The 16,653-nt window shown below is 38.0% G+C and overlaps 2 protein-coding genes across 13 annotated transcripts in view; one reads left to right on the top strand and one right to left on the bottom strand.

Moving 5' to 3' along the window:
* The window catches only part of LOC122574494, a 63,197-nt gene extending 53,795 nt beyond the window's left edge, over positions 1-9,402 (bottom strand). For 2 of the 7 annotated variants that reach the window (XM_043742154.1, XM_043742156.1), the window contains exon 1: positions 3,999-4,563. In XM_043742154.1, coding sequence (XP_043598089.1) covers positions 3,999-4,166 — 168 coding nt within the window. In that variant the 5' untranslated portion in view covers positions 4,167-4,563. Of the gene's footprint in view, positions 1-3,998; positions 4,564-8,081; positions 8,404-8,942; positions 9,074-9,266 lie in introns of those variants that run through there. The other 5 variants (XM_043742157.1, XM_043742159.1, XM_043742160.1 and 2 more) reach the window with 4 other exon arrangements.
* LOC122574495 (potassium voltage-gated channel protein Shaw-like) overlaps positions 1-16,653 on the top strand; it is a 61,762-nt gene that overhangs the window by 42,398 nt on the left and 2,711 nt on the right. For 3 of the 6 annotated variants that reach the window (XM_043742165.1, XM_043742161.1, XM_043742166.1), the window contains exons 1-4: positions 8,628-8,756; positions 11,918-12,312; positions 13,300-13,752; positions 15,971-16,258. In XM_043742165.1, coding sequence (XP_043598100.1) covers positions 8,753-8,756; positions 11,918-12,312; positions 13,300-13,752; positions 15,971-16,258 — 1,140 coding nt within the window. In that variant the 5' untranslated portion in view covers positions 8,628-8,752. Of the gene's footprint in view, positions 1-8,627; positions 8,757-10,067; positions 10,354-11,917; positions 12,313-13,299; positions 13,753-15,970; positions 16,259-16,653 lie in introns of those variants that run through there. The other 3 variants (XM_043742164.1, XM_043742163.1, XM_043742162.1) reach the window with 2 other exon arrangements.

Here is a 16,653-nt window from a genome sequence, read left to right as displayed (position 1 = left end):
TCGGGCTATAGCAATCGAAGTAATTTAACAACGAATTGGAATTAGTCGAACATTTCGACCAGGTAAATTTAACGTTTAACAAATGTAAAACGTTCTACCGATAATTATGGACAAAGAACATTGTTCGAAAAAGAAGAAGGATAATATTAAGAATTATGAGAAATTAATTAGGAAAATTAATCGCACAGAGAAAAACCGTTTACGCCCTCGATAGCTAATATCGCGTATGTAGTTACAGTAACTGAGACGAATTAATCGTTCCTCACACTCTTCAGCCTCTGTATATATATCGTAGTATAGCAGAACTCTGGTTATCGAGATAGCTTGCAGCTCAAAATGTCTGGACAGTGTTATGAACTTTCTGGATAAATATTTCGACTCTTGATCTTGAGAACGCACTGTTTAATGTATAGACCACTTGCAAGTGATACAGACAGAAAACAGGTCGTTCCTCGTGAACGTAAAAGCCAGGTACATAAAGCATCTTGCTTCTGATTCATTATCTTTAATGAAACTTATCTTTGAAGATTCCTTTACTATAAATAATATGTACTACGACGGTCTCTATACATGATTATTTATTCGTTCAAAGTCTAAATAACGTTCATCAAGAGTTTGAGGTCATTAACAATATTATCGATGAGAATCAAGAACGCGTATCGAGTACGCTATTATCATAATTTGAATTTCCAACTCTTTGTGCGCGCTTCGATAATACTTCCCCTAATTATAAGGGGCTCTCGGTATTTTTACCAAGGGGAACAATATTTTTAGTGACACGCAGCTACATCTACGTGGGTACGGTATTAGGTCGAAACATAATAGATATTTCCAGTGATATTCATTGAACCGAATTTTAGTCAAGCACATGTATTTCGCGTATTCGGAAAATCGATCTTCTCGAGAACAAAGGCTAATAAATGTACGTGCGATCTTATTCTATATTTTCTTTTTCGCGTAATTGCTACAGAAATGAGTTGATAATTGGTGTTCGACGATAAAAAGTATATTCTCATTATTGGTAATGGTTAGTAATTAGAAGTAACCGCACAATTCTGTACTAATATTTATATAATTGTTGCATAAATGCATATACATTTAACGTAATATGATAACGATAAGCTATATCTATGGTGTATGAAAGATTTATAAATAAAATAAGAGCGTGAACAATGTAACTTGAAAGAATAAATTACCTGATCCGTATACGTGGATGGATATTTAAATGACGCGATTAATTCGCAATTTAAAATTTTCCTAAAGTTACATTGTTACACCGCACTATCTTCCGATCTTATCATGGACAAGAAAATATATCATACTAAAAGTTTAGTTTGTTTAAAAACTTATTCGTTTAGTTGTGGGACGCGTCGAAAGCTATTCAAGCTGTCTTACATTTTCACTAAAGATTTTATAATGAAATCCACGCGTTGAATATTTAAAGCATGATTTAATTAATTCCCCGGTATTTTATTATCTTCGAAGCTGTATTCTATTTGACAGAGAACATAATGGAATTAAATTTCCTAAAATTCTATTACGACGATAATTTAAATATCTTAAATGGCTAACCGTGTTTTATCGTAATTCTCTCGAACGTTTAATTTATTTTGCACAAATTACATTTGCATACCGTCAAGTTCAATTCTTCCCGTAATAAAGATCATCGTTGCATTCTCGTTTCGTGGCAATCTAACAGAATTTTTCATTTTTCTCGCTCATTTCGAATTCCGCTCAACGTTCGTTCGCATTTTCAACATCGATCGAAAGAAGGAAATACAAAGAATTAATCAGATTAATAGTCATCGATGAGTGAATTGCGAAGCGGAAATTGCAACATCGAGAGTAGCACAAACTGGCTCGTTTATGATCCGCTTGATGGCGATAATATTGAATTACATCGATAAAAAGAAGAAGAAGAAATAATCAAATAAGAGTATGGAACGAGAGGTCGAATAAATCAATGGATTTAAAAGATTACGAGTTTCTTAGAAAGGATCGCGGCATCCATTCATTCATGAATCCGCCCGCACGTTTTTCGAACCGCCCGCCGGCCCGACCTAATATCTCTTCGCTGAATTTAACAATAATTTATTTGCGACATCGAAAGCCTCTGGCGATCATTGAATTGCAAACGTTACGACGACAAAGGTGTGAAATGAAGAGCGACGAGGTAGGAGTTGTCGCTGTAAAGATCAAACGAGATTCTGCAAGAAATAAAGGAATAGGGTCGGTGGAGGCAATGCTCCGGAGAAATTCAGATCGAGCAATTTCGAAATCGCGTTACAACGCTCGACACCGGGCAAGAAATTGAATGGACGTTTGAAGGATCGAGCTGGATGAAAAAATATCGAAGACGCGTTAAATAGGACTCGAAATAGCACAGAAAGTTTAAAAAATCGAATCGGACAAGAAAAAACGACGGGGGGGGGGAGAAAAGAAGGAAAGGGATTTTCAATACGAAAAATGGGGTTAGATCACAACGAAGAGATAAATTTTTAGCAGTTTGAATTTTTATCGGTAGGTACGTAAATTTCGGTCAAAACGCATAGCGTGACAGTTTTTTGAAAAAGGATATTTTCCTGTAATTTTCAAAAATTGTTGTGTATGTAGTCAGAGTAATTCATTAACAGGAAAGCTAATACAATTATTGGAATTAAACATTAAATTAATGGAAAAGTAATTAATTCTACTTTTATTTTTTTACATCAATATAAAAAATTATTATTATTATCATGCGTATAAATCAAATAAAGGAAAGTCAAATTCCCCAAATTTTGATAATTAGAAAACAGTTAAAAATATTATTATAATATATATTATAAAAATATTATCATAAAGCAGCAGATACATGAAAGTTGGCTGAGTTCTAGAGGGAAATTTTGAAGATTCAAACAACATCTGGCAGCTGTTACTCTGTTTGAAAGACGCTCGCTACTTAATAGGCTTCGACTGATCTAATTATCTCCGCAATAAAGCATCGTAGTTAATGACGACGTAACCAGAGTCGACACTGATTAAACACGTAAACATGAAAAATTGAAGGAAACAAACGCGAAAAAGGTTGTAATATTGCCCTAATGATCGCAGAATTATGACAAATATTTGTCAAAAATAACTCTCCTGGTTCATTAACCGCAGTGAGAGAAAGGACAAAGCAAAAAAGAGGGTGACAATCGATCGACTGTTAACCATCATTACGCGTGTAATTTAAATAATCATCGTTTAATAAATTGAAACTCGCAATTACTTATCGAATAATCTAAAACAGAGAAATGGGAGTACAGCTGACAATAACAAGGGAAATAAAAGGATTATACAGAGAGACCGATTCTATAGAGCAAAAGATAAGAATGAAAGTAATAGAAACAGAAGATAAAGAAAGTAAATAAATAAGTAGAGTAAAAGCATCGTTCTTTAAAATCTTTACTTTCGTAAACTTGGCAATCATTAAGTCGCAGAATTCACCAATCAACGATAAAAGTAAATCTACAGAAATGGATCTTAAAGGATTATATCGTACAATCTTCTACAGGTCGAAACGTGACAGTAATTAAACCCGAGAAAAGGGAGACAAATATTCGACACGATCGACTCTCCTTTGAAACTCAATTTGCTCTTAATCAACGACCACGAAAAACAGCGTTCAAGCTTAGCTGGAAATGCGATTGAAAAAAATCGAAAATCTGAGTCGACACAAAGGGACGCATTGGCGGGGATACGATTCTCAGCGCGAAGAGAAATTGCCGTCGCAATCCCGACCCGTTCACCACACTCGGTCAAATTGTCTTCCTGTCGCGATACGGCAAAAAACGATCAAAACAAACTTCGCTCAAAGAACCTAACTTACATCGATATGGAAACAAGAAACAAATAAAGCAAACGAATCGCGCAGCGCATCGTTCGGCTCAACGGATCGCGGAACATTATCAAAAGCATCCCTGTGAGAAAAAGAAAAAAGAAGAAACAAAGAAAGGAATCGCAAAACGTTGATATACCTGAGAATGATATATAGAGGTGGCCTTGCCATCTGTTCGGATGCTGGGAGGTGTAGTGATGTTCGCGGTCGGCAGATTCCTCGGATTTATCGCGATTTCGGGGCCAGGGTGAATCTTCCTGATCCCCTGGGTACCGGCGGAGGGACCCATGGTCGGGGCTTTCACCATCGTTGGCCGCACCCCGTGTGCTTGGTCCTCGCTGGCCCACGGAACGAAATCCACGCAAGGAAAAGGAAAGCAGGCAGGCAAGCACGCACGCACCGAGGGGTAAGCAAAGGCGAGCAAGCAAAAGCACACTGGCCGCCGGTTCTATCGATCTGTCCTTTCTCTCTTGTTGTTTTCCCCGTTTCACGGTGGCAAAACGCGTGTCAAACAGAAGGAAAACCGAGAAATTGTCCCTGGTCCTGACGGTTGGACCCGAGGAGGACCCGTAACGGTGGCACTCACCACCCAGCGTCCTCGTCGACTATCACCACGGTCCGTTCCCTCCCTCGAACGTACATCGTCTCGTTTTGCCGACCTACCCCGGCCTCCTTGCCCGACGCTAGCGCCAACATGGTACATTCACGAAACTAGGCTAGATTCTCCGTCGACGAGAGAGGTCTCACCGCGAGCGGTGGCGAGTTCGGGGGCGGGCTGTAACGTCGGCCGGAGACAATTTCATACCCTCGTTTAATGAATGATGCGTGAATGTTATCGTTAATTCCGTGACGTGGCGAAAGATGGCTATTCCCGCGTAGACGTGTCGAATCTTTTGTATACACTTTTACACCGCTTGTTTCGGCCTGCTGCATGTCGTGAAGATTTAACTACTTTAGCGGCAGAATCTTTTAATCTCTGTACGTAAACGTTTGCAATTTTTACGACCCGGCACGAAGCTTTCATCTCTGTTTCAGATGGACTTCTTCAACTTTTTCTTTCCTAACTTCTTCTGTTCCAACTTACGTTAACTGGAAGGTGAAAATCTCAAGCCTGGCACTGCTCCTATATCTTCAAATTTCTTAAGTTTAAGAAACATATGAAAGAATCGCAACTAGCAGTCGTTCGTTTTCCTTATTCGCTTCTTTGTACAGTGTACTTTTGCACTGTTCATTTTTGCAATTTGTGGAGATCGAGAGAGCGTAGGAGTTTGCTCGTTAAACGGATGTCAGAATTTATAGGTTTCCGAATATGGGTGCGAAAAATTGATTGAGAAGGAAATTGTACAATTACACGTGGCGGCATGTGCGGAGTTACGCGAGACTCACGATCAGTTCGGAGACTGTTTCCCTTGCTTAAAATTTTATCCGCCTTCGCATCCAGCTTCAACTAAATTATTATTCCTATATCGGAATAATAATATAGATATCGAAAAAGTCGATAAAAATGTGCTGAAAAATAGAACAAAAATGTACGAAGCGTTGAAGTACGTATAAGAAAGAATTGATCAAGTATATATCTATCTTTGCTTCAAACAAATGAATAAAACATTAACCTATGAAGTTGCTGTATTTTTATTCATCATTCACTATCGCCCCCTTGCTATTGCCACTATCTATTACTTGCTTTTACATGTGTTCTCTTACATAATATACATACATAGGTTTTCAGATATTTCCTTATCTAACTTCCGCGTATCGCTTCACCTGTATCAATTGTTCCTAATCAAAATATTTTCGCAAGATGGAAAAATTTAAAACGGACGAGATTGGTTCGTTTTATCTCTCCTTCGTCGTTTTACAACGTCTATCTACGTGTAAAGTGTAATAAACCTGAAGGAAATATCTAAAAATTCATTTCTAAATGACATCACGCGGAAATATTTCCCAAAGAGTATGATTGGTAATCATTGAGAGATCACTATCACGGATGCGCTAGAACTTTTGCATAACTATATGTACGGACAGGTCGATTCTCTCAAATATTCCACTGTATAACGATGAATTTTACCCCCTGGCGACTCGCTGCTTCGAGTGTTCTCGACGAAGGTCGTGGGATGGAAAGGAAACGGAAAAGACCGAGAGAGAGATAGAGAGAGAGAGAGAGAGAAGCTTGAAGACTGATCGTCGCGGCGAGGGTGAACGCCATGTTCGTCCAGGGGAGAGTATCAGAATTAGGGAAGGGATGAATGGATGACGGAGATGGCAGTGGTTGCATGGAAGAAATTGAGACAGGCTATCGCGATGGCCGTTACCCGCCGACGGATTCACAGGGGGTGGAAGTCGAGCACGGGCTTCTCCGATTGCCTGTTTTCCTTTCTTTTGTGCTCACACACCCCGAATCGTTTACGCTGCTAACATTTTCGTAGTCTTTAGTTAGCGATAGAAGCTCGAGGGAAAAGTCTAAGGTTCGAAAGTTCCGAGCGTATTTAAGCCTCATCTAGCATCTTGATCTAACAGAGGATGCAAATGGAGCGCGAGTCGATATCATGCTTCAAGTACACGCTGCAATTATCGTGAACGCCAACTTTCTCGGAATAAGCATTCGCGAGATCAACTATACCGTACGTAGATTCCAACCCGATTGCAAAGTTTTAAACGCATCGCGAGCAAAGAGGATAGGGTAGAAACAATATTTTTAAATAATTTAGAATTTAGTCGAGATAGGTTCGAACGCTTTATAGATATTTTGAGACATGGGACAACATGACCAGGATGCAAGTGACATTTTTCTGATATCAGGGAAATCGAGTATTAAATTTCCACGTGTTTTAAAACTTTCAGGTAATATTTTCATAAAAATTGAGCTACGTTCCATAGAGAATAGATATAGAGAACACAGAAAATGGAATGAAGAATTGTGATACGAAGTAATGAAGCGAAACTTCTATATTTGAATTGATTTCGATTCGGGAGTACAGATATTACAATTAATTCCATCCTTATTTCCTAGTTGACTGTTTCCAATGTGTAATGGGGTAATTAGGGAACATTGGAACGGGTACTTTCTTGGGGAATGTGAAATTAACGAGAATCCGATTGATGAAGGAATTATACGAGGTATTGATTGTCCCAACAAGTATAGTATGCTTCTTAACACGTCCGCGCTGTTTTGCATTCAAGATAACACATACACTTTCATGCTATGCATATGATATAGACTCAATATATGCGGGACAAGTTAACAATCTCAAAATTTTGAAGGCGGAACAGAAGATCCATAATATCATGATTTAATTGGATACAGTATTATTATAGATAACATTCACAGTGATAATGAATGAAATCTATGGAACAAAAATTGTCTGGAAGAAAATTATATATCTTTCGATTCATCTAATGTCTACATTGACAAATTGCACAGATCAAAATAGAGAAAAAGTAGAGAAAAGATGCGCTATCGTGGACTATACGCGACAATAATATCTGATAGACTTGACAAACACGAGCCAGAAGTGCAAAAACCATTTGACTAGCGAACATCCGTCCCATGAAGACCTATACAATAATCCTCTTCTATTACTATTCTCTAAACGAAACCTTTCCAAATATCCGACGAACGACAAAGAAAGAGTAAAGGCAAGTTATGTCAAAACCTACATATACCTACACAACGATCGTTCGTCGCGATTGATTCGGCTTGCATCAAAGAAAGGAAAGTTTCTCGCTAACGACAACGTATCAACGTCATCGTTTCCCCACAAAAAGTACAGTAGGTACATATCACGGGCCGCCTACGAGCTGACGGATTGCCAATCTGGAAAAAAACCGTATCAGTCGAAAGATATTGCGAGGCAAGGGGGGTGGGAGAAAAAAAAGAAAAAAGGGGAAAAAACGAAGAAGAAGAAAGGATCGCGTTTTACGTCATCCAGCATCCGGAGGCAACAACACCCACGCGAAAAACGGCTGCGTACTAAGCCTATCAAAAAAAAAAAAGAAACTATTTTTCTATTTTTACAAAATAACTGTAATCAACATCCTGATAAATTAAGTTCAATACGAACCGTTAGATTAGACGATCTAAAATTTGGCATCTAAATGCTCTTGATAGCTTTTCGCTGCTCTTCGATGCCCTTTACTGACAGTAAAAACTCATCGCGTGTGCCCGATTCTAATTATCAAGCTTTCGTGAATTTATTAATCAAATGGAGATTTACAAACTTACCAAAAAGACCATGGAGCAACGGGTTAGTTATTGATATTGACATCGTCGCAAAGACCATAACTTTTAATCGTGTAATGGCTGTATTTCTTTCAACAATTCGTTTTTCCGAAGCGCGCTTTCGCTTACGTGATACATAGCGTTCAGCGAACCGACAGGCCATATTCTATCCTAGTTTTTGTGCGCCTGCGAGTAAACAACCCGGTCGCGTGTGTTCACAATTGTTCTTGACATCGGAAGATGCATCGTCTCGTTTCGTTGTTTTGGTCCAGTTGTTAGTAGCGGTCTCACGATCTCCGATAATCTTTTTGTAGTGCAGGATCTTCTGCATAGAGGTCGGACGTTTCGTGATTTAAAACGATGGTTGATAACAGATGTCGCTCAATGTATGTATCTCCACCGAATGTTAACGACAGAATAAACGTGACACGTCAGTGGTGACATTAAATAACGCTTTGTGTGTCACGTTCTGAAATACCGACTTGGAAAAAATTCGACGTGCTTCTTACGCCCTCTGCGATTTGCTATGGACAACATAGGAATCATATTCAACCGCAGAGGGAGTGTAGTGATTTGAATTACAGACGAGTTTGAATTAGAACCATTGCAATAAAGCATTGTTATAATACAGCATTAGTAGTAGTTAAAACTAAAACTAAATTTTCCTTTAAAATATGGGTAAAGTACAAAAAAGATACTTCAAGGTTGTAAACAAAAATTTAAGAATCTATTAAGAATCTGTTTCGCTGATCCGTATAGCAAATTATTTAATAGGAATTACTTATCTCCGTGACATATAACAATTGTATATCAACTGCTTATTACTCATGGTTCGACAAAGAAACAATATAAACGTATACATACATTTTCTGCATTTACTACAGCGAATCGAACACCAAATCCGTTTGATAGCCATCGAATTAACCATTAATTATCATGGCGTCCATAAATTTCTGTTCTTTCGAATTCATTTCAGTGATTGATCAGCTAGCTATCTGTGCAAAAGAGAACCAAATATTTGACATAAATGTGTAAAATTGAAAATGGTTACATTCAAATGAGACAATAAGCGAATCGACAAAAAGTCGATCGACAAAAAGTGAACCAACAAAAGTTCGAAAAACTAATGAGTTTCGGTACAATAATGTCTCATAAACCGTTAAACAAATGCGTATTAATTAAACGAACCTAATAGTAGCGTATAATAGGAACAGGATAGCGGTGGAAATACGACGTAGTTGAGGTGACGCGGTTGAAGCAGAGAGGTACATATTGACGCCACAATTTTCGACTGTAGAATGAAGTCCCGCGACGTAGCATCGCTTAGTCGATTCCTGATTGGTCGGCGCGCAACAGCGCCGCTTCCAATCAAATTCTCGCGCGAGATTCGAAATACTTATGCAGTGTTATATGGTAAAAATTGCAAAAATCAGTGATAATAACTGGAAGATAAAAGTATATATTTACTATTATTAAAACTTACTCGGAATTGTTATAACCGGTTTCGTGTTTGAAATATATATATATGTGATATGATATTTATACAATATATATGTTATATTAGAGTTTCGTAAATCCTTAAACTCAGTTACATAAGATGTATCTCGCGAAAAATAAATTACGGAGACAGCACTGAAATACTAGTAGACTATCGTATACCACAGAACTCTTTGATCTTTCATTAGTTTATATAACACCTTTCATGGTTTCTATCTTGCTCTTTCATCTCCTTCTTGCAAAACTCTGCTTATCGTCACTCCATAAAAGCGTACACCCTTATGAATACAATTTACACATTAATCGTATAATATATCGAACTAGATCGAACACGTTTACATTCGACATACCGAAGAATTTAATGGTTATCACTTAGTTGATTTTCACACGAATGAACGACATTTTGGAAATAAATATTTTTCAGTTCGTTTCTAAAATGGAACAGTCTCGTCGGTTCACGTGTCGATGGAACTTGAAGGTTCGCGACTGGCCACGCAAATAAACAGTGTCGAATTTATAGAACGAGAAATCGCGTTTGCTTCGTGGGTTATTCTTCTGCGTGAAACTCGAGTTCTTCGATCGACCGCGGTGAAACGATCGACATTTTCTCCACCAGTGGATCGTTCTGATCCTATGTGACTTTCAGTTGTAAAAAAATTCAAGTGTGAACAATTTTTTGGTCTCTCTTATACACTGCAGATAGATATAGGATATAAAATTGTACGTGTTATTTAAATCGTCGTAAAAATATGATCAACGGATGCGTAGTATATAATTGGTGAGGATTATTATTTTATCTTTTATTAAAATAAATTTAGTGGGGATATTGTATATTTGCCATAATGCTTGTGTATTTGTGCTTAATATGTGGAAACGATAATTTTACTAGATGCCTATTATCTGAAAGATCTGATTGAGTATAAAGTGCAGTGATCGTGTGTGTTCAAATCCCGACATATTTTTGACACCGCATGGAAAGCGCATCGAATTTCCTAAAAGCTAACTAACGCTATACTGTAACACAGCATACTATAGACTCGTATCATTAACATACAATTACAAAATTCAGTGACAAAATACTGAAAGAAAAAGTCAAAATTAAAATTCCTTCGAGTCTACAGAAAAATCATTAAGAAGATGTAAGGATTTTATGTTTGACTGAACGTGGTTTCGTTCAAATTGCACAGTTGACGGGCGGCTCGTATTTCCCCCTGGAACGGTTCTTATTTCCAACCTATTTTCCAATCAGTTTTTCCCGACGGCCAATCCTTCCCAAGGGTGTTGTAATACTCACTTCGGTCTTCTTTCACGTAGATTATATATAATAGAAAACTAGATGTCGAGTAATCAGTGGTCACGGCGAGCGTAATTGCGCGACGCTGCATTTGAAAACCTACCCCTTCTCATCATCGTAAATTTAATAACGCAAAGTACATATTGATTGCCTTCCCAACATCCTCGACTTCTATAGGAATATGAAAATATTGATCCAACGTCTGATAACAAGCAATAAAATAAGAGAATATGCATGCGTCTATGCCATCTTCTTCGATGTACAGGCAGATGCGTACATTGCGTTTTGTATATGTGTCCGGTGTGTGTTTGCACAGTGTGTAAAGTAAAGAACGAAGTATTTGCAAAATTTATCGATTGTTTGCAAAGTATCAGCTTTATATGGTTAATAGTATTGATAGACGAAATAACCACGTTTCTTACATCGTAACATCATGTACCGTAAACTGAGGGAATATCGGCAAATTTTGTTAACATTTTAGCGAGACTTTGTAAAAAAAAGAAAGCATCTTTGAAATTTACTGCGTACACTTGCGTCAAATTGAATTTTACGTTGGATCATTTTTACGGACGAACCTATTTGTGCCGATATCCCAAAAGTCATACCTTAAAAAATTGCATTGGAAGTCTATTCCATCGCTATTTCTTATCCTATATCAGCTACCTTAATTTAATTTTTCCGTAAACAAGCTTCTTTCACAATTTCCTTGACAAAGGAACCACTACGTAACAGTAGTGAAACAGTATTACATTACATCACACCGAAAAAGGAAGATAAAACCTCATCTTGCATCTTAGATAAAATATACATTATCAAGATTATGTAAAATTCATTTCCTTTTAGGAAAGCATCATATTACGTAAAATTCGTTTCTATTCAATTTGTATTATATAACGTCTCTCTGCGTCCACAAATTCCACCGCAACTGCATACATAGCAGTGAGAAAATAAAGAAAAGAAAAAAGAACAAAAAGATAGAAAAGAGAAAAGAAAAACGAAGATTGTTCAGCTATTTCCTTTACCAATACGATAAATTTTTATTTGATAGCTCTTACCATTTCGGCGTCTGATATCAATGCCGTCCGGAAGCCTGAGTTATCATTCGAGCTTTTCCTTCTACCATGCGAACCGTGGGAATCCAAAAGGATGAGAAAGCTAGATGACGGCAGATGGAACGACCGGGTGATCCTGAACGTAGGCGGTGTACGGCACGAAACCTACAAGTCTACTTTGAAGAAAATACCAGCTACTAGGTTGTCGCGTTTAACGGAAGCCCTGGTCAATTACGATCCTATTTTGAACGAATACTTTTACGATCGTCATCCGGGCGTCTTTGCCCAGGTGTTGAATTACTATCGTACCGGAAAGCTTCATTACCCGACAGACGTTTGTGGTCCGCTTTTCGAGGAGGAACTCGACTTCTGGGGACTGGACTCTAATCAGGTTTGCAATTACCTTTTATTTCAACCGCGAAACGACTTCGTTTTGTGTAAAATCCTACGTGATTACTGGGGTTATAACTGAATCAGGAAAGAAAAGAAACAGAAACAAGAATCGGTGACTCGCTATATTTGTTTGAACATTTATTCTAAAACTAAAATTCTAACGAGACACGAATACCACGATCAAAATATTTGATCGTTTATTCAGTCGTTTATTCCGACCGTTTATTCGATTCGAAACGCAACTGCATTATTTCATAACGTTTAACGATTCTGCATAATTAACGTTAGTTGCCTGCCCATTTTCCCGACTAGCAGCGCGAACACAAATATGCTTTGATATCGCAGGAAATGTCTCTTTCAAAACGCAGAAATCACGGGTCTGCTATCGAGTCACCGGGTTAGGAACGTTTGTCCGACGACAGTTTCTATTGCACAAACATCCAGCGTTTGATTTTCGGTTCTGATCGATTATACGCTTAAGTTGCGGCCAATTGCCAGACACATGACAAATTTGTTTTCAAATTATCGATTATTTGTCTAACGTGCTCTAGCGAGTATTTTTATTTCACGAAATATAAATTTAAGTTTCTATACTTTTCTACGCTGTTTGAATCATCTAATTTACCATTCGTAAGATATAATTGTGTAGCAAACGTGAAACACGGGTAATGGTAGAAACCGGGTCTTCTATTCGTTCGTTGCGCTTTCTTGCTTAATTAATGACGTAATCAATATCAATTAACCTTTTCGTCTTCGTCTGATCCTTTTTTCTCCAGGAGGATCCCACGAAAATCCGCTCACGCTAATTAAGGCAGCGTTATATTATAATTGATTATCTCTCGGCAATAACACAAAAAATTATCACGACCAAGAAATCGTTTCATATGTAACTCGAATACGAACTCTGTCTAGTTACGTGGTCTGCAATTAGCCAAGTTCTAATGATCGTCGGCGCGTATAATTTCCAATTATGCATACATTTCAGGTGGAACCGTGTTGTTGGAGCACCTACAGCGTACACAGGGACACCCAAGCAACGCTGGCAATTCTCGACAAGCTGGACATAGAGGGCGAGAAATTAAGCGACGAGGAGATCGCGCGACTTTTCGGTTACGAGGAGGAATACAACAGAGGGACCTTGACAAAATGGCAAAAACTACGGCCAAGGATCTGGGCTCTGTTCGACGAGCCGTACTCCTCAACCGCGGCCAAGTGCATAGCCTGTATGTCGATACTTTTCATCTGCCTCTCGGTTCTATGCTTCTGCCTCAAGAGTCACACGATGACGAAACAATCGAGAAACAATCAACGGAACGGTGAATCGTTACATTTCGAATCCAGCGGATACGCGGATCACGTCGATTCTTATCCGGTGCTATTTTACCTTGAACATACGTGCAACGCTTGGTTTACTTTGGAGATTACTCTTCGCTGCTTGGTACGTAGAAAATTGTCCTATTGTTGTTACGATAGCTGGGTAATTATGGTATTCGACAGCTTGAAACTACACTTCTTTCCCCGAGTAAAGGTATCGAAATAAAGTATTACTCTTTGAACGTTTGATGCCTAAAACCCTTGGAATTTCATTTCATCGAGAATTAATAGATAGCGTTTTCTCTCTTACTTTATGCAGTTTTTTTTAATAAATATTTATCGAACGATTAAATGTGCCGCAGCAGGCGAAAAGGTAAAGATCGAGTAATCAATCATTCTATACACGATCATACACATGTACGTGTATAATGTAAAGCGTACAGGATTATTTCCAACTAAACTGCAACGTAATCTGCAAGTGAAAAGGGAGAAAAAAATGTTGTAATTATAAAGGTGTGCTGTGGGCATTTTATTACATTTATCAGGAAATATCGAACGCTTTACAGAGAACCATTTGGTTAATTATATTACATATCTTGCTACGACACCATATACATTAAATGACATAAAATTATCATTAATGCAGTACTTTGCACATGAAGCTCTACGTTTCATTAAAATCAATTAATTGCCCTAGTTTCATACATGTTTATATCATATGAGATGCAATTACACAAAACCGTACTTGAAACGAGGAAATTGGAATTAAAATATTTCCCTTTCAAATTTTGATAGACAGTTTTTAACAGTTTCGAGTTGTGTTTAAAGGATGTAGAACAGCCAAATAAAACCTGGCTATTTAATGTAATTATTATATTATAATTAAATATAATCCAAGAAGGAGTGAATAACGAAGTAACCCCGCGATGTAATTACGTCCCTTTCAAGTGCGCGTGAGTGACAGCAGCAAAAGTGGTTCACCAGTGAAACACAATGGTACAACATTAGAACAAAGCACGTTTTTGCGCGTGCGACGTGCGGTAAACAAATTCAATTCGGTGCAAGCTAGTTCGGGTTAGCTTGCTAACACAGATAAATTAACGTGCCAGACCATTTCTTTATAAAACACCTTAAATGTGAATTGCCGCAAATAACGTCGAAAGAAAACATTTGCGAGAAAAGAATTATTGTTAGAAATAACATAAGGCATGATATTACGGTCGAAGAACGTGTTATGTTAAGCTTACAATTTTTGTTTTATTTATTTAATAATTTACATTCACAATTTGTCCAATTTGAACATTTGGTAGAATTTTTTAATTGTTTGATTATCATGTGGGTAGCTACCATCTTCGTGTTTGTTAGGTCGTATCCTTTGTGAGAGCTTACAATTGTACTTTTTTTTTTTAAAGATATATCAATACCGGAAAGACCAGTTGGACTTCTAACTTCCTGACTTTGTTTCTCCGTGTCCGTTAATAGATACACGATGTTTCAGATTTTTATGGAAGTAAATCAGCAAAAATCCCAGACTAGAAATGATTTACTGCTTCCAGCTAAACAACGTAACAAATCATTCGTTAATTATCCCTTTATCCAGGACTCGCTTTTGCTCGTATATAAAACATTATAAAAGTACTGTTTGATTTATTGGGTATCTGTATTTACTACTGTACTTTCCAACACGTTGCAACACGTATAAATTCAAGGAAATTGTAACCTGCCCGGTTTCACCGTGCGCCAAATAATATCCACTGCCACGAAATTTAAAAACCATTTATTTCTACCAAGAACTAAAGTGAAATGTCACGTTTGCTTTTAAACTGTCACATTATAATTTCATCTGGACGTTGATTAGTCGCAGAGTAATAGTTTCCAGCCGAGCAAGTCGTTGCTTTTAAAAATCAAAACGAATATTAGAACGAGATTTAATGACGCTGCACGCGACTCGCGAAACATCATTCCGTGTAATTTATATCTCGCGTGATGTTTGAAAGCCGGAATACGGATTTCGTGTATTGATTTTTTTCGGCGAGGAACGGTTGGGAACGTGCGAAAAATACCAACGATGTGGACAAAGTACCGAGGATTTTTCACTTCTACGCGAAATCCTGCATAAACCATACGCTGCGCAGTGATCAATAGCGCAATTATTGAATTCTCATTTACAATCTACAGTGGAACCCTCGGAATCTATGTGGTCGTTGGAAGAAGCGAATTTTCGAATTGAAGGAAACTCGTGTCCCTTTATTAAATTCGTATCGATAGAAAGTAACGAAATTTCCAATGTTGTAGCACGATCCGACATATAAGGTCTAATTCATTGATCGACTTAATTACAGGTAAGCCCAAGCTTGAAGAGATTCGCCGTGTCACCAGTGAACGCGATAGACTTAACCGCTACGTTGAGCTTTTACACGGAGTTCCTTACCAAGTCCAGCCTGTATCTTGAAATTCTGTCGATAGCTCGAGTCCTGCGGCTCTTCAAGCTGACGAGACACTCCCCAGGACTTAGGATTCTGATCCATACGTTCAAGGCGTCAGCCAAGGAATTGGCGTTGCTGGTTTTCTTCCTCGTTCTAGGCATCGTCGTCTTCGCCAGTCTCATCTTCTACGCAGAACGTCTTCAAGTGAGTTGATTGCACAAAAAGGAGAATCGACACCTCGAAAGTGCACTTCTCGAAAAGTGCTTACACTTGCTTTCCGAGAGTATACCAGGTGCAAGATTTCCAGGTTCTGTAAGTTCGACGATCGGAACGTAATAATTGGAAAAGGAGTTAAAATATTAAAGTACTACGAACAAGTTTCGCTCGGGAGAAGCTTTGATCTCCGAGCACGATCGATATTGAAACCTTCACTACGTGCGAACGTTTCAGTTCGAATTCCTTGATTACTTCTTTGAACAAGTTAATTTGAGCAGAGGATTAAGACCGCGTGTAAATCTTTGTTCATGGGATATAGTTTTGTAGGAATTCGAGCGAATATAAAACAAGTTCTCGTTGGGTTCTCCATACAGATATTATTT

This window comes from Bombus pyrosoma, linkage group LG13 (genome assembly GCF_014825855.1).
Source record: "Bombus pyrosoma isolate SC7728 linkage group LG13, ASM1482585v1, whole genome shotgun sequence".
Lineage (NCBI taxonomy): Eukaryota > Metazoa > Arthropoda > Insecta > Hymenoptera > Apidae > Bombus > Bombus pyrosoma.
This window is presented reverse-complemented; position numbering and strand designations above follow the sequence as displayed.